Source organism: Pholcus phalangioides, unplaced genomic scaffold (genome assembly GCF_987345545.1).
Source record: "Pholcus phalangioides strain wild (caught in Gottingen) unplaced genomic scaffold, Ppha-v1.0 ptg000015l_1, whole genome shotgun sequence".
NCBI classification, from domain to species: domain Eukaryota; kingdom Metazoa; phylum Arthropoda; class Arachnida; order Araneae; family Pholcidae; genus Pholcus; species Pholcus phalangioides.
In genome coordinates this window covers 74,693,900-74,713,588 of record NW_028301608.1, presented here as the reverse complement: position 1 = coordinate 74,713,588, position 19,689 = coordinate 74,693,900, and the positions used below count along the sequence as shown (strand labels likewise).

Below are 19,689 nucleotides of genomic sequence, written 5' to 3'. Positions count from 1 at the left end.
ACTCCTTGGACCCATCTTCCATCATCATCGCCACGGATGCCTCTAAGAAAAATCAAGTTGTCTGCGGTGCTTTCTGTCCCTTAACTAACGTCGTCAAGACATGATTTATCAATTCTAGCTCTTCTGTGTTTACCGGGGAAGCTCTTGCAATCATTCTTGGCCTCCGATTTTTTATTCCTGGTTCTCGGCAACCCATTGTCATAATCTCAGACTCCAAATCTGTTATTTCTGCAGCACGAGCGTTCTCATTCCATTCTCCTACAGTCATTTTTCTTCTTTATTACCAGCTTGTTTTCACAAGCTCTCTTTCTAATCACATTTCTATTATCTGGGTCCCTGGTCACTCTGGCATTACTTTTAATGAGATTATTGATAGTCACGTTCGCACTGCGGCTTCTTCTCAGCGTGTAACCCCTTCCAGCCTCTACCCAGAAGATCTGATCTCAATTTTTAAATCCCGATATAAAAAATATTTCACTCAATCACTTAAAAATACACTTCCTGATTTCCGTCCATTTTATGATTGTTGCAAATTGTATTCATCCTTTTTTTCGTCCGGTAAATTTGAAAATATGTTTTACAAGCTCCTCTGTAACAGGGCTCCTCTTTTTGAGTATTTACATCGCATTAATAGGGCGGATAGTCCATTGTGTAGCCATTGTAACAATTTGGAAACTGCTTCTCATTTTCTTTTTTATTGCAGTCATTATGATTCTGTGCGTAATGCTACTTTCCGCAATCTTCATTTTCCGGTCTCATGTTGGCGAGATTTTGCGTCGACTCCTCCTAATATTATTATTCCTCTCTTTGAACGTTTCGTCACTCGTAGTTCCCGTTTCGTCTAGTTGTTGGTATTCAAGTTTCATCCTATCGATACTCACTATATATATATGTGTGTGTGTGTGTATATATATATATATGTATGTGTATAAATTTTTCAGTATTACTATTCTTTGCTTTGTTTCAATACTTTTATTGTTGTCATTATCTGTGCTATGATTCTTATGCTTTTGTTGTTGTCATCACCTGCGACAATGTATTATTCATGGTTTTTGTTATCATTCAATTTTGACAATTATTATTATTTTTTTTATTATTATTGACTGTTAATGTATAATTGATAGGCATAATTTCTTTTTTCTAATTTCCTAGATGTTTTTGTTATGATCCTGGCATCTCTATTCTCAATTTTTTTTTTTAATGATCAGGGGATGGTCATAGTAGCCGAGAGCCCTGTATAATTATTATTGTATTGTATTGTGAGCGATAAGTAAACTTCACTTTAAACTTATAGCTCAGTGTTACGTCCTGTATCAATCACGGGCGTCTGCCATTGAGCTCGATGCCTGCCTGTTCTTGGTAGTTTCTTGTGTGCGATGGAAGTGTAAGAACCGCGGTTTTTTTTTCAAGAACCGTCGCTCACTCGCTCTTTAAAAAGAACCGCTCTTCTAGATGACTCATGAGCAGATCGCCCATCTCTACAAGTCGTGCGTCTGCCTGATGCTGAGATGTTCTATATTGTACTTCTTTGTTCTGCACAGTTCTGTCCTTCCTGATCTCCTTGGCAACACTGCACTCTGAGGACATGAACCAAAGCGGTTAAAGAATCATATTCAGCTTTGAGATGAACTAAAGAGCCTTCAGGAGACAGAGGATGTCAATCTGCCAAAAACTTAAAGCAGGAAAGATTGGTTGTGAGTGTGCATCTGGTATGGAGGACATCAATCAGTCAAGCCAAATGTGCTTCTATATGTCTATTTCTTCATTTTGATTTTTACCAAGTTCATCGTAACTCGAAATGCACCTGCCTGCCCCATTTATAGCGGCTCAGTTCATCTGAAATCATCAGTAAAAGGGAAAAATATGATTGTGTCTCGTATATTTTCGATACTGTGTAGTAGATGTATGCATTCTGACAAGAGGGTAGTGGTGACAGGGTTAGGTATAACTTGTCCTCTGGGAACTGGTGGCAGATATGTTTGGGCGAATTTACTCGATGGAAAGATTGGTACTTCGAAATTGAATGGTGCCGAGTATAAAAGCATCCCGTGTCAAGTGGCAGCTTTTGTACCAAGAGGAACACAAACTGGAGAATTGGATTTGAGCAAAGAGTTCAGTGCTAAGGATTCCAAGAAACTTTCTCTGTCAACAAAGTATGGCCTCGTTGCAGCCAAAGAGGCTCTGGAGGATGCAAATTTGTTGCCAATATCAGAACATGATCAAGACATAATAGGCGTTGCCGTTGGCACAGGAATGGTAGATCTTAGTGATATAGTGGCTGAAGGAAATGTTCTGCAAACAAAGGGATATGGGAAGGTTTCTCCCCATTTTGTGACAAGAATTTTAACAAATATGACTGCTGGTCATATTAGTATAAAATATGGCTTGAAGGGGCCTAATCATTCGGTCTCAACAGCATGTGCAACAGGAGCTCATGCCATAGGGGATGCATATAATTTCATTAGGTATGGACACGCATCAGTGATGGTTTGTGGCGCTTCAGATGCTGTCATATCTCCTCTGTCCATTGCAGCTTTTTCAAGAATTCGAGCTCTTTCGACAAATTTCAATGAAAATCCTTCACAAGCCTCTAGACCATTTGATAAACTGAGGGATGGATTCGTGATGGGTGAAGGAGCTGGAATCTTAATTTTGGAATGTTTAGAACATGCTGTAGAGAGAAATGCCAAGATCTATGCCGAGATGCTGGGATATGGTCTTTCTGGGGATGCGTATCATATAGCTTCGCCATCTCAGAATAGCCATGGTGCTTACCGATGCATGAAATCAGCAATCCCGAAAAGCTATACCAAAGATGTTGGCTACATTAACGCACATGCTACATCAACACCTCTAGGTGACATTGCAGAACTGATGGCCATAAAACGTTTATTCAATAATGATATTTCAAACATGTGCATTTCATCTACGAAAGGAGCAACAGGCCATTTATTGGGTGCTTCAGGAAGTATAGAAGCCATTTTTACTGTGCTTGCTTGTCATACTGGACTCATCCCTCCAACAGCTAATTTAGATGAATGTGATTGTGATGTTGGCTTAAATATAATTGCAAAATCCAGTAACAATTGGCCTGAGAAACATAAAATCAACAGAATTGCGCTGACCAACTCTTTCGGATTTGGGGGAACTAACACTTCTCTTGTTTTTTCAAATTACAAGCAGTAACTTAAAAGCATAATATAGTCAACGTTAGTTATAATGACCCCCCCCCCTCGTTCCACAAAAAACGGACATTATTTTGGGAGCTGGTTATGTGGAAAGTTTGGGAAAGGGTAGCCTTTTTTGAAAGAATTTCATATTTGGATGGAATAAAAGATTATATTATTCTGTTATAATATAACATTTTCAATGAAAATGTTTCAGGTTGTAAAATACTTTAAAAAATACGTAAAATACTTATTGAAATTGATACATGAATTTCAGTTATTATTTGTAAATACAGTGAAGCCTGTATAAAATGAAAGGTTTTTAAGAGAAACAATAGTTTTGTTCCAGACAGGTTTTCGTTTCACAGGGTGCACATAAAAATATATGCAGCGATTTATTTCTATCATTTACAAAACTTGTGTTGAGAACATCACCCCAACTTTTCTATAAACCAACGAGTGTTAAACCAAGACATGCATATTTTTATTTTGAATTTTTTCACGTTTGCTGTTTCAAATAATTATACATTTGAAATTCCATATTTAATGCACTAATAGTTAAACTTCGATATAAAACGTTCTTCTGAACAGCAATAGAATGAACACTTACTTTTGTCAAAAAATGAAATTTTTTAATACAGTGAAACGTCGATATGATGATATTCTGCGGATCAGGAAAAATTATCCTTGTAGAGAGATTTATCATTATATGTGGTCAAATTTATGCTGCTATTGTCATTTCTACATCGACATTGTTAATACCATCAGAAAATGCACTTTTATGCATTTATTTGCTGCAAAAATTTTAATTGATTAATCTATTATATAAATTAGGAATGCATTGCCCCTGTGAAGAAGTTTACCGCATTGCACTTGCGTGTTGTACACAGAAAATAGCAATATCAATAACTTACTTTAGCTTTTGGTGATTTTTAGTGCAAAATATTGCTGTTATCAGATGCCTTCAGAAGAAGGAAAACAAGTGACGTAATTAAAATTAAATTCAAAATGATTTTAAGCAAAATATTTAAAAAATATCACTTTCGATTTCAAAAATCTCCCAAAAAAAAGTTGTTACAGAGCAATTTATCGTAGTAAAGGATATCGAGTATCGTTGTAGCAAGGTTTCATTGTATTTAAAATAGAAATTGAGAAATTGCATACCTTTTTTAAAAACAGTGACAATGAGATCAACGACAAATAAAGTTTGTGAAAAGAAGATTCTATATATCTTTAACACTTAAAAATTGTTTTTTTACACCTCTACGAACTCCATTTTTGTGTTCAAATTCAATACACGTTTCTTGCTGCTGGTGGCCATCTCTACATTGAATGAAAATCTCTGTAGTAGAGCCAAAACACTGTGTCGCTAAATTGTGAACAATAATTCAGTCTCCCTTGCATAATAATCTCCTGAAATTATCAAAATTTTTCTAAGAAATAGAAGTGTTTTCTAACAAAAGTCACCATTTCCATCTTAAATTAAATGCTAAACTCCCAAAGCAGAATGCTTTGCATTGTTCTGCAACAAACCCATGGTTACCTGGAAATGTTCTGCAATAGAAAACTACCATAATAAGAGTTTTTTACATTTTTCTTAAAATGCTTCCAGATTGTTCTGCAACTTATGTCACAGATTTTGGTGTATTCTGCTTTGGGGTGCTAAACAAGCGTTTACTAAATTTTGAATAGTAAATCTGTTTCCACTCAAGACTCCGAGAACCAGTTCAGATAATAAGCATTTATAGTTTTTTCAAGAAGTGAAAGAGTTCGCCTAACAAAAGGGGATCAGAATGACTTAATTTTCCGCCCATTCAAAGGACGAAAACTTGACTTGGCCAAGAATTCTTACAGTTTTAGCAGGTTTTGTATCTACAAATAAACTAAATATGCATTCTGTTTCCACATAGACAGTTTCCGTCTTGAAGAGGTTTCCTAATATTGAAAAAGCATTATTCACTAGACTATATATTTGTTCTGCTTAAGACAGGTTTCCATCTCATATAGTGTCTGTCTTAGACAGGTTTCCATCTCATATAGTGTCTGTCTTAGACAGGTTTCACTGTATTTCAATTGGACAACAAATTGTATTGCAATTAATTATACTTATAGACAAATACGGGTGGCCCTCTATCGCCTCCATTTAGTAAAAAATTTGTATTATTGACATGGGATGGAGATTGACATTTCTCCCCCATAGGCGGAGATAGACTTGGAAGTCTGGGGGAGCACGGTCATTATTGCTGGGGGGTATGATGATGATGGCAATTCATATATACATTATAGATCAGTTGACTTCACCTTTGATGCTGGGGGGGGGGCAATGCCCCCACGCCCTCCCGTATCTCCGCCCATGTCACCCCTACATCTCATTCCTGGATCTACTTATGGTTGTTCTAGTACAATGAATTCTTTTATTCTTTGGAAAAAAATAGCGGGATGGAGTGTATTTCAGACATTGTAACGAATTGAATGGTCTATTCAATTTCAAATTTATTTTACAATTTGTGTGAATACATGTTATATGATATTATTGGCAACCAAGGAGACAAATGTCCCATACTGGTTGTTGCAATGAATAGGTTTAAAAAATACAGTATAGTGATATTAGTTTCAGATATATGATGGGAAAAAAATACAAAAAAGATAGTAGTTACAGATAAAAATAGTATAATTAACAAAAAATAAATGTTAAAAATTGCAATAAAAATAATAAAGGATATTCTCATGCAACGGCGGAGGTGCTATAAAAATTACATATGAATAATATCAAAAGAGTTCTTAATATAGACTTAATATTGACCCGAAATACACAAAAGAAAAAAAATATGAATAACATATTAACGATATACATAATAAATATGGAGCCAATACATGACTTTGTACAGGATTATGGAAGGTGATTTAAAGATATGATTTAATTAAGCATAATGTTAGAGGATGTAATCAGAAATGGGATGCAATGTTAATGAGTTCGAGCGGGTAAAGTTTGAGGCATTTTTTAAAGGAAGTAAATGTAGTAGTGTCAGTGATTTCTCTGGGTAGATTATTATAGAATTTCGGAATCGGAAAGCAAAAGTGTTTTTTAAGAATATTTCTATGAACTAATGGCAGTGAGTAGATGGCATTTAGACGTGCAGAAGTACATGATACGTTAAGAGGTAAGGAGTATTGGTGTTCTTTTATTATTAATAAGGATTTATAAAAGTAGAGGTAACGCACTGGAAGAATTCTTAATCAATGAAATTTATCAAATAGAGGGGTAACATAATCATTAGTGATGCATCTGATAGCTTTTTTTTAGAGAGAAATAATAGGCTTAACCGTTTAAAGGCCAATGTTCCATAAATTGAACATAGTTTTTATTTACAAAAATATCGGATAAAAATTGATTCAAACATTTCCGGTTTTTTATCATATATAGAGAGAGTTCAAAGTATTTTTTGAAATAAATTTGGAAACTTTAGGTTGATATAAACATTTTTGACAGAATTTTGAAATTTGACATTTTCTGGGCATTTTTCCCCCATTTCGATTAAAATTTTCCAAAATTTCAATTTCAAAGTAAATTGAAAATTATTTTGTGTGTCTCTACCACTTAATATATCAATCAAAGTAAATCAATTAGTTTCTTTGTATTGTTAAACATTAAAGAGTTACACGCGTTCAAAAATGCATGTTCCATTTATGGAGCATTGGCCTTTCAAGAGAGCGTGATTCTAGGAATGTCTAATGTGCAGTGCGCTGCTCCGATTTTCCCGTTCGAACCTCAGGTTTTTGTCATCGTTGGACATGTGTATGTGTATAGGGGCTAATTCTGGGTAATATGCCACAGAGGAATGTGCTCTCTGGGGTGGATTGTTTATATTGGGTGAGTACTTTTTATTCTTGCATTCTTAGAAATGTATGTTTTTGCGAACTTCAGACTAATCAAACCGAGTTCAATGATCCTAGATAGCCTTGTTGTGTTCAGCTGAGTGTAACCATGTCAAAAAGGTATTTCACATTAGAAGAAGCTGTAGGATATTTAGAAACTCCTTCAGATTCCGAATTAGAGGAGGTAGATATATGCCGTTACGTGCTAATGAAAATGGGAACATCGTGGATGAAGATGATATTGATGAAAATGATGTAGTATCAACAGTTCCAACTGATGTACGTGAAATGCTAGGTAATGTTTCAACAACGAGGATGGGGGTGTTAGAAAACTCCTAAAATGTGTTCTTCAAAAGATGTAGGGCAGAAAAAAAGGACCAAACATAAGTGTAACACTCAAGTTTCAAGAAAATGCAAAACAGTTATGAGCAATCCGGAAAAAAAATTATTGCATGGGATAAAAATGTTCTTTTTAGAATCCCATCGAAACCTCGGCTCTGGATTCCATTAGAAAAGATTTGCCATATGACCATAATGGCACATTCAGAGTTGCGAGAAGCAGATCGTATTTCGCATTTGAAATTCCGAAGAGAAGTGACAATGAACATTCTACGAATGAAGGAGGGGTTAATTATTTATCTAGGTCCACGTTGTCAACTGAAAAAAAGATGTTAGGTCATCTGATGGCTATTATATTGTCTCCGACGAAAGAACGGTGTGCGGTTTGCCAAAAATGTGTATAAATGCTACCAATGTGACAAACGGGTCTATCAAATATGTTTTCTTTCTTTCATCATTGACATTAGAAAAAATTTTGAATTTTCTGCACTCACACACACACACACATTTTTATGTTAAAAAAGCCAGTATGTGTTACGAATTTGAATTTGTAGTAGAGAATAAAAAATTTTGTGTGATAACTGTGCTCCAGAAATAAATAATCGTGAGAATATAGGTGATACCATTTTCCGCTTTCACCTCTCCCCAAGTACCAATGTTCCATTAATGGAACATCGTGAAAAACAAAGAAAACATTTTTTTCCTTCAAATTTCAAAGTTGATCTATGTATAGGCATGCAAAAGGACCTCAAATTTCAAAACAATAAGTGACTTTGTTCATAGTTCGGCCTTTAAACGGTTAATATTAGTTAGATAATCTCCTCCCCAAACTGAGAGACCATACATTAAATATGAATAAAACATTGAATAATAGAATGTTATGAGAAAGTGGTTATTAATGTATGGTTTCAGATGATAGAGCTTATATAAAATGAAACAGAGCTGAGTTTGAAGGTATTTAATATGCGAATTCTATTTCAAATTTTGGTCAATATGAACGCCAAGGTATTGTTCCGGATAATTTTCCACAAGACTTCGAGATTGCAAAGCAAGCAGCAATTCGACAGACAAACACAGATTTATTTACAGAATAGCAATTTACACGTAGCTTTACAGGCTAATCAGAGAGCTAACAACTTTCTTGTAAAGCTTAAACACAACTGACTGAATCTCCTTCGGCCTGTCTAGCCTGCCATCTTGTGAGCGCCGCACTATTTATAACCTCGGAGAAACTTCGAGAAAAAGAACATTCCACGAAATTCTATTTTACAGTTTCCTAGTCGACGGCGCCACCATACGGAATGCCTGGAGGGGCGTTGAATCACTGTTTGGAGGGGCAGGATTTTTCTCTATACGCCCTGCCAGTTCTCCACCAATCACAGTCATTTCCGCCAAACCGAAACGGTATCAACCGATTTCGATAATTCGAACGAATCGCGCCATCTATCGTCGATAGTTCGTAACAGTATTTAATGGATGTTATTTGTTCAAGACATTGGCACGAGGTGAAGTGTGAACAGACATGGCAAGTTATATCATGGTTGATTTGCGGAATGGATTGAAGAGAAAAATTTATAAATTTACTTTTTGTTCCATTTATTTGTAAATCATTACATTGAAACCAATTTCTAATTTTGATGAGGTCGTTGTTAATAATGTCAGTGAGTGCCAAATACTCCGTTCCGGAATAAAGTATGACTGTGTCATCAGCAAAGGTGATAATTCTACCTACTATGTCGAGGTTAAAAAGATCGTTACTAAAAATTATGAATAGCAGCGGGCCCATAACCAATCCTTGAGGTACTCCCATTTTTATTTGCTTGATATACTCAGAACGCTATTGCATTTTATCATCTGGGTTCTATTGTCAAGACAAGATTTGATGATACTAAATGCATTTCCTCTAATTCCATAAGCATATAATTTCGAGAGTAGTATACTATGATTAACACTGTCAAATGCTTTCTTGATATCTAGAAATACTCCTATTGTTTTTTTAGAATGATCTATATTCTTATAAACAAATTCAATGAATGTCAATAGAGCAGATTCTGTATTTCTGACAGGTAAAAAACCATGTTGATTTTTCGAAAAAAAGTTATTAGTAGATAAAAAAGAGTAAATTCTGGATTTAATAACTGTTTCAAAAATTTTAGAGGCTAGAGATAAGATAGAAATAGGTCTATAGTTATGCAAACAATTCGAATCTCCATTTTTGTAAATAGGGATCACAACTGCTGATTTGAGAGACTTAGAATATTCCTCATTTTCAATACAATTATATATAAGATCTGTAAGAAGTTGTAAAGTACAGGAAGAAAGACCTTTTAAAGCCTTTGCAGTTATGATATCAAAACAAGTAGCCGAATTGCGCAAGGACCTTACAATTTCTGTAATTTCACCAATATCTGTTGGAGCAAGAAAAATAGAGTTTTCATTGGAACATACAAATTGTAGAAAGTTATTTTGTACCATTGTATGTTGTGTAATATTTATGAAATGAGTGTTGAAGTTATTAGCAAGGAGGTGTAAATTTTTTTCAGTGGGTAGTGTGCGATTTTTGATGTTGGATCCTTGTATTTTATTTGTTAGTTTCCAGCATTCAGTTGAAGTGTTGCAATTTAAAAATTGTACTGTGTAATAGTTTTGCTTAGCTATTTTTATTTTGTCTTTGAGAAACTTTGCAACATTTTTGTAAGCATGTTTGAACAGCATATCGTATGGATATTTTTTAGTTTTAAATACAATTTTTGTTTGATCTCAATTAAGTGTGTGGGCTAGGTCTGAATTTATCTAAGATTTGTACAATTTCTTGTTAGGAGATTTATGGTAGTATTCTCAGAATGATTGTGTATTATTGTTTGTAGTTTTAACATAAATTCATCAAAGATGAGTCCAGGAGTTGGGCTCTTGAAAACGTAAGTTATAGTTTTGTAAGTAAGATGTTAATGTTGTAAAATCTGTTTTTCTAATGTATCTTCCCATCTTATGTGATTTTAAAGCATGATAACTGAAGTTTAATTTGCAAATAATAGGGAAATGATCTGTTATTTCTGTATTGTAAATAGATGATGAAATTTCATTAATTTTATTAGAGTTTCGAATAAAGATATGATCAATGTGTGTGCAGGTTTGCTAGAGAGGTCTAGTTGTATTCATGATTAAGGGTGTAAAACCATGATAACATGTCCTGATAGTCGCAATGAATACCTGGGGCACTGTTTAGAATATCATTTATGTTGCCTATTATTAGTACATCTCTGCATTTGTTATTTTCTATCACGATTTCAAGCTCTTCAATAAATTGCTTAATAGGATAAGAATGTGATCTATAAAAGCTAATGATAGAGAATTTTAGAGTATCATCAAGAAGTATTATTGCTTCTCCAGATTGCATAGTAAAATTAACCGATTGAGTGAAATGAAAATTTTTTTTAGTATATACAAAAATACCACCCGAACTATTGTAATTTCTGCAACACATGAATAAATTAAATTCTGGCAATGTGTAAAAATTGATCTCGTCCTCAAATACCCATACTTCAGATAAAACAAGTTTATCAATAAAATCAAGAGAATCGTTCAATAAAACAAGAAGCTGGTCAAAGTTAGCTCTAATACTTCTAATATTTAAATGCACCACCCTAATACAACAAATTTGATTACAATTGTTGTTATCATCATGTGAGGATAGGTATTTGTTACATTCCTCTTGGGTGTCAAGGATTGAATAAAAAAAATTAGGATTCATGATGTAAATACATTTACACCGAGCAATTTTGCACCTCAAGGAGATCAAAAACTACACATTATTGTGTGGTTAAACTATTAAAAAAATTTAAAACTTTATAAAATATGGCGTGTTATAAAAATCAGATTAGTATTCCAAATGTAAACCAAAATTCGGTAAAAGCAACATATACACTATCTTGATTCGATAACTTCGGTTAAGAAGGGTGTGATTGTTATTTGTATATACAAAATTTGTTAAAAATGAAACATGACATCAATTTCAAGAGCTACTGATACACATAACATACTACTAATAAAAATACATGAATATTAACTTATTGACGTGTTGTAAAGATTGTCAATATGGGTTATCTTAAATACTCTGGATTTTTCTCCGATTCCCTTAAATATATTTTTCCATTGCGAGTCCAACAGAATTTGTAATTGTTATCTGTTTTGAATTTTTTTGCATGATAAAATACCTGTTTATTATACGGTGCTATGTGTTAATTGAAATAAAGACGGTTTGCTGCGAGACGATCATTGATCACACATGATGCACACATCTTTGTTTGGCGAGCTGCACTATAACACAGATCACGTTTGTTTTTAGAATTAAACTGGATTATAATCGGCTTTATCTTGTCTTTCCTTGAAGATGGAATACGACGCATTTCACTAACATCTCCCATTAAATCCAAGAGATTCAAATTATGGAAAATTGCAGTTTTTATGTTGTCCATGTCCTCATCCTCCGACTCAGGAAGTCTAAGGATTTCTATGTTGTTTCGTCTTGAATACTGTTGGAGATCTGAGATGTCAGTTTCAAGATATCGGATTCTTGATCTCAATTCGGCATTTTCAGTTTCCATTTTCACTTGATTTATCTTGTATTCAGAAATTATAGCCCTCTGCTGTGCTACTTCAGATTTCAGTGCATTTAATTCTATAGAGTGAGCCGGGAAATTCTGATTCATCAGGTCAGCAAGAGATTTGGGTGTGATTTTGGATCATTGAGGAGATACATGTGACCACTTTTGTTGATTCTGGTGATAATGAACTGAAAATATCGTTTAAAGCACTACATATACATATATACACAATACCACACACCATTCCTCCTGTGTATGGGACGAATAGAGATTTTCAGCCCCTCAAATATTTTTTTCATGTCATGTCAGCACCTCTGCTGCGCAGTTTCAGCTGAGTCACTATCATAAATTCTGGCAGAGGGACTCAGCTTCAGGAGAGGGGGAGGGACATGCCTACTTGGTGATGGTGAAAAAATATTTATTAGCCTATAAACTAAATGATCATGGGCAAGGTTGTAGCGTGCGTTCTTGGGGCCCCTGTTAAAAGGTTATAGAATTAGGAACAATTATAGAATTTTGTCATGAGAGAATTCAATCATTGTGCCCCCCTTTCCCCGAATGCAAGGGGACATGCTTAAAATTGTTTAAAGTATGTGCATAATAGATAAAATATGAACATGGAAATTTATTATTTGAAATCTGTATATTATATACCTATTTGAAATTTTACATGGTATGAGTTAAACATTAAATGAAACTTCAACACACTGATAATTGACTATATAAAAATTTCGGTCTTGGCACACTATATATTCTATACAGTGTTAAAATATTTCATCAATAACAATGTAACTTCTTGTCTCTCACTGACCACATTCCTTACTCTCTAGGTCAATCTCATGCTTGCACACTCTCTAGGTTGCTCTTTTTTTAACCTCACAGCCTAGTTCATTGCTCTTTAAGCCAATCCCATGCTTATACACTCAAACTAACCTGATCCCTTCTCTATATATGTTTTTTTTTTCTCATTATTCGCACGTTTGCACACTCTCTAGGTTATTCTGTTCAACCCTTGCTCTTTGGGTCACTCATTTAGTTGCTCACTGACATGTTTCCTTATTTTCCGAGTCACTCACATGCTGGTATACTCTCAAAATAAATCACTTTCAGGGTGGATTTTTTTAAAAATTGATTTATTTGATTTAAATCACAATTTTATTGATTTTTTTAAACAAAATATATAAAATATATATATATTACTAACAGACTAGTCATTAATCTATGCTTTCTTTAAATAATATAAAATTAAAGAAATTTAAACTTACACACACAAAAATAATGACTATTTAAAAAATATTTGCAAACTAAAGATAAAGAATCACACATAAGCTTGTGAAATATTTCAGAACATTTTATTAAGAAAAGGGGGGAAAAATAGTTCTTGAATAGATATTGTATTCAAGTTAGAAATATATATTGTATTCAAGTTAGAAATAGATATTGTATTCAAGTTAGAAATAGATATTGTATTCAAGTTAGAAATAGATATTGTATTCAAGTTAGAAATAGATATTGTATTCAAGTTAGAAATAGATATTGTATTCAAGTTAGAAATAGATATTGTATTCAAGTTAGAAATAGATATTGTATTCAAGTTAGAAATAGATATTGTATTCAAGTTAGAAATAGATATCGTCGCATCAAGTATTAAATAATTTTACCCTGCATGAATAATTGTTCATTTGTTTTTTAGAAGCACTAGTTTGAATGCTTTGTCTACTCTTAATCTGTTTCGCTATTTGGAATGAACTGCACCTTGAAAAAATCCTTTCAACACAGGCATCAATGATTTGGCTGTAGTTAGCATGTTTACAAATCACATATCGCTCTCTGTAATTGTATCTTTACCCAAAACATTATAAAAATTATTCCACTACTCAAAATCAGACATTGTATCAACGACCTTAGGGTGAAAAAAATTGTTTTTTAGTATGAAAATGGTTCCAACTTTCCCAAAAACTTTAATGTAATGGCCAAAAAATTATTTTTCCCTCTTTTTTTGAGACATCAATTCCCTATTAGAAGTTAACACTGATGAGCTTGGAATAAATGCAGCAAAGTGTGCATCTGTTAATGATTGTTCATATATATTTTTATACTCTGATGACAAAACCTTTTTATTGTTTGATGTTGATGCTTCTTTTATCTTCAATTGCAGCTTTTTCCATACCAATACACAGCTATGGAGCAGTTGTGTGTGTTCTTTTGTATAAGTACAAAATCGTTAATTTTGGCTATTAGTTTCAGAATTGCAGTAATGTCCTTGACATTTCTTTTTGAATCAATATTTAAGATTTCACTAGATGTTACTGAGATCTGTAGTCTTCACAAACTTTGGTAACAACTGACGAATTTTTAACATAAGATATTCAAGAGAATCACAATAAGTTTTCCATCATTACTCAGCAGGAAGACCAATGCACTTCCACCTTACACAGGATACCATGCTTTTGAGAGATGATTGCGGAAGTATTTAAATATACTTGTAACATACTTTGTTACATCAGTTTTAACTAAATCTTCGACTAACAAGTTTAAAATGGTACTGTACCAATATGTAAGTCCCGAAAAGCCAAGCTTTTCATCCAGAGTCTTTCTGGAAGAAACCATATTTGCAGTAACAAAATTTTGTCTGTAACAAAACTTGGTATTTTACATTTGAAGTTTTCTTCTGTGTTGACTTCACTGAACTAAAAACCACATTTGCTTGCTAAATAATTTCTAGCACGTGATAAGCTTATAGATGGCAGCACTGAAAAATCAAACACAACACTACATATGCTCTCAGACTGTTAGGTGGTACACACAGTTTCACTTCCGGCACGACTCACTAGGTAGTTGTCACCCATAAATGGTGATAAACCTGAGCAGTGTCGTCTTAAGGCATGGGCCCACCCGGGCGCCTCACAAAAATGAGATCTGGTTGAAATTTTCGAGAATTTGTTTGGTAGGGCCTCAGAAAAATCAATTGGCCCGGGGGCCCATGATACTCTTGAGACGGCCCGCCCTGAACCTGAGTTGTGCTCGGTTTGAAGGAAAAAGAAAGAAAGCATGTGATAAGCCAGATGTGTCAATAGTATCAACATGGATGGCTTTACCACACCGTTTGATAGCACACAGAATTCATTCATTACGTATATCCATCCATCGCCATGCAATTTTTGATTTTCTAAGTCAACTTTACATCCTCTAACTTCATCATTGTAAACCTTGGGTAACCATTTATCAGCTAAATTGGTACGACTATGGTATCTCTGATATTTGATAAATACATATTAATATCTATATTATAAAAATATATTTAAATTGATATTTAAAATAATTTAATAAAAATTTAAATCACTTTAGAGCTGCATAAATACTTTTATTCAATTACAACAGATAATTTTTCATATCTGAAAAAAATTGATTTAAATCAGTGATTTTTTTTAAAAAAAATCAGTTGATTTAAATCTGTACAACCCTGATCATTTTGTCACACTCACAATACAATACAATAATAATTATACAGGGCTCTCGGCTACTATGACCATCCCCTGATCATTAAAAAAAAAAAATTGAGAATAGAGATGCCAGGATCATAACAAAAACATCTAGGAAATTAGAAAAAAGAAATTATGCCTATCAATTATGTCACACTCACCTGATTTCTTGCTCTAGGTCACTCCCATACTCACACACCCTCTAAATCACTTTTTGTTACTCTTGTGCTTGCACACTGTTATTGTCACTCATGGACTTGCACTCTTTTTGCTGCGGAGCCACTTAGTTCCATGATCTCTTGGTAGAAGTGGATTTATGGTTTAGCCACCCTTCTCCCAGTTGACTTGACCAGTCATTCCTTAAATTTTCAGCCCCTTTGAAATTTTCGCCCTGAGCCATTACCTTCTAAAGCAGAAAGCCTGAGATTCGTGACGTCATCAAGATCCGTCCTACGAAACCCATCTTCCCTGTAAGATCGTTTTCCAGCAGTACCACACACTAATGCCGATGTTATATATTTTTGACCCACGTTGCTTTATTTTTTCTCAATGTTATAGAAAAAGAGGTCGAATTAGTAAAGACTTGAGCACTCGAATAGACAAGTTTATACTTATAATTCATTATTCCCAAGTATCAATTAGGGCCAGATTTTAATAAAAACTTGACAACGTTTGAAAAAATTACCCTTTCACCTCAAAACTTCCCCAAGAGTAGGCTGACCATATTTCCTCGAGAGAAATACGGGACATTAAGATTCCAAATACGGGACACCGCCAATTATCGCCAAAAATGACGCCAAAATCAAACAAAGTTGCCAAATATTGTTGATATTGCAGAAAAATCAAAATGGTGGGAAATGAACCATTACTGCAAATTGAAGTGGATTAAAATGAATTGTACGAAGAAAAACGTTCACCAAGACGAATGTGGGAGATTAATACTCTTATTTATAGTTGTAATTGTCATAAAATAATTTATGAGTTGAAAAATAATGTCAATCTTTGACTTCAATAAAGAGTAAATATTCATGTAGGCTTCGTGTAAAATACGGGAAAAACCGGGACACTTTTGCCAAAAAGTCGGGACGACCAAAAAAACAGAAAATACTGGGACTGTCCCGGGAAATACGGGACGTATGGTCACCCTACCCAAGAGCATTAATTTTTCAGAACTTCATTTCTGTTGATTTTAACCAAAAAAGTATCCATTGAATACCAAAAAAAAATTGATACCAATTCAACAATATAATATCCTTTATTTTTCATCACACATGCAATATATATTTTCAGTCATTTCTAAAAAAAATAAATACGTTAAAGGAACTTTTCATGAAATAAATATACGTTGCTTTGCTCCTTCCACTACGGATTGGATATGAATGATTCCACGATTCATACACAGATGCACAACATTCTATGCTAAGATGTGATTCAAGTAGCGATGTAAAATTTAGAGAGTATTATCAAGAATACATGTAATAACATGTATATAATAAATAATCTCAATAAATAACTTGAGAATAATTATTTTCGATAACAATATTCTCTAGTAATTTATATAATAGTAGTCCTTTGAGAGAATATTCTCTGTCCCTGTCTCTCTTCCCGTCAAGAAGATGAGAATATTTAAGGTTGTAGACACCACAACATTAAAGTTTGAAAGCAAGAAAATTAAACCAACAGGGCTGAATTGCATAACTTTTAAAGAAATGTGAGCGATGCAGAATTAAAGTGTATGTGCATTGAAGAAAACAACAGCTCTAGAATGAAGGTGATTATATAAGAATAGCTTCCTCTATATCAATCAACTTTGGTTTAATTTCTTTTGTTGTGAACTTATTTCTGAAAATTTATCTAATTTTAAAATAATTTTTTAAGGTTTTATAATTTAAAGGTTTCTAAAATCTTTATAACCAAGCTTTTAATACCTCTCATCATGACTTGGAGAATATTCTCGAACTAAAAGTTGCCATTGGGGTGATTATACCAAAAATTGTTTTTTTTTTAATGTTTCAGGCAATGAAAACTGATCTATATTTCAAAATATAAACAAAATTAGTAAAAAAGTTTAAATTATTTAAAAGAAAAATGAATATTCTCGATTATTCTCCAATTTTTTCACATCCAGGAAAATATTCTCAGCTGACATCTCTAGATTCAAGTAGTAAAAATCCACAGAATTGCCCCCTCCCACATACTTACCTGAAAGAAGTATTAGTATCTGTCTATATTTTCTAAACGTGGCTTTTGAATAAGTATTTGTATATACAGCAAAAAACTCGATAAGTCGTCACCTCAAGTTATCGAAAAATTATGACGGCTTAAGCGGAGTTCCGTCAGTTTTAATGTGCAATGTTATGAAAATCGTATAAATTTAAAGAAATATGACATTTATTGAAGTATGAATCAAAATAACAATATTAATAAAATTTATAGATTGCGAAAGAAAAAATAATAGCAATTTTTTTATCTCTTATTGCTTAAATTATTGTGGTGAAATGTACTGTACACTTTGATTTATACTAGTAATTTTTAATTTATAGACTAATAGAGCAACTGTTTGGATAAGTAGCTTTTCTTCGTAACAGAACTCTCTATTGCACATTAATTTTACATATACATCAAATTTAATTTTAGTGTTTGAATTCTTCATCAGCAGTTCATGATGCAACTACAAAGTAATCTCAAACACTTTCGACTTGGTGGAGGAACCCTGGGCAGGGAAAAGTAAACAGAAGACCTAAACTTGGGAAAGAATGTCTAATTTTTTTCAACAAAGATATTGTTACGAACTTTCGACGATAGATGGCGCGATTTGTTCGATAGAAATATCGATTCAGCAACATCGATGATACCGGTTCCGGTTATGAGCGAGAAGGTCCGATTGGCGGAGACTGGCAGGGCGTGTAGAGAAAAATCTAGAAAGTCCCGCCCTTCCATACGGTAGCGCCGCCGACTAGGAAACTGTGAAATAAAATTTTGTGGAATGTTCTTTATCTCGAAGTTTCTATCCGGGTTATAAATACCGTGGTGCTCACAAGATGGCAGACTGAGAGAGACTCAGAGAGGCTAGACAGGCTAAAAGAGACTCGAATAGACAGACTCTATTGCTGAAGTCAGTTGCGTTTAAACTTTGCAAGAAAGTTGTTAGCTCTCTGATTAGCTTGTAAATACGTGTAAATTGCTGTTCTGTAAATAAATCTGTGTTTGTCCGTCGAACCGCTTCTTGTTTTGCGACATCGAAGTATTGTGGAAAATTATCCGGAACAATATTTTGTTTAAATTTCAAGCCCTAAATTGGTAGAGTCCATGCTTTCTATGATTATTTATTATCCGTGCCTGCGCGCGTTGCACTTTAACTTGATTAATTTGATTCTTCAATTTACATAATTTTTGATTTCCCTTCACTATATGTAATCTTTGACGTATCAATAAATTTTGGTTTTGCCGAAGATGCCCTGCAAAGTGCTTACGTTGCTTCTTGCGACAGAGCTTGGGTGCCTCGCGGTTCAGTTTCTCCAATGGAGCCCAGGCAGAAATGAGATCTAGCTTGAACAGTCCCCAACGTTCCAATAACCTTAGTCGGCAAATGAACTTCCCCCAGTGTAACTTTCGTTACTTAAACTGTTCCGTTTGGGTATATAGAATTTTATGGTGACTTTTAAACGTATGGCAGTGCTGTTACCAAGTTCTTTTTTTAATGGGAGCCATAAAAATAGCCCGTTCGTCTTTCTCAAACTTTTTCATAGTGACGACTTAACAGAAATTAACGACGAGTAAACGAGGGTTTAATAACATTGTGGTCTATGAGAGCTGGAAGGGTCTGAAGAAAAATGACGACTTAACCGGAGTGACAACTTATCAGGATGACGACTTAACGAGGTTTTACTGTATTTTCCAGTTAAAACATGGAAAACCCAATTCAGCAAAACAGTATTTTGTAATTTCTAAAGAACCCAACCCAAAGTTGTTTATCATAACACATTGCAAGTCTATTTCGAAAATGGGAACAGCTTCGGTATAAGGGACACGCCAACTTGGCGACTTTTTTCCGACCATAAGTTGCCGGCGCACTGTGGTGTTCTGCGTTGCCGTTGCCTGCTGGGTTGTCGTTGTTCCAGAATGTTCTTTGTTAAAAAAATACAGCGAGATGGCCCTGGTTAGAACTCCTTAATACACAGGCTGGCGCATGCGGCATTCTGGTCCTTTTTGTAGCACTGC

The 19,689-nt window shown here is 34.1% G+C and overlaps 1 protein-coding gene across 1 annotated transcript; it reads left to right on the top strand.

Annotated features, from left to right (window-relative positions):
* The first annotated feature begins 1,270 nt into the window (after nucleotides 1-1,270).
* Nucleotides 1,271-11,721, top strand: LOC149076677 (3-oxoacyl-[acyl-carrier-protein] synthase, mitochondrial). The gene has a single exon (XM_089244286.1). It carries the CDS (start codon nucleotides 1,864-1,866, stop codon nucleotides 3,184-3,186), a length of 1,323 nt encoding a protein of 440 aa, XP_089100412.1. The 5' UTR covers nucleotides 1,271-1,863; the 3' UTR covers nucleotides 3,187-11,721.
* Nucleotides 11,722-19,689: the final 7,968 nt, after the last annotated feature.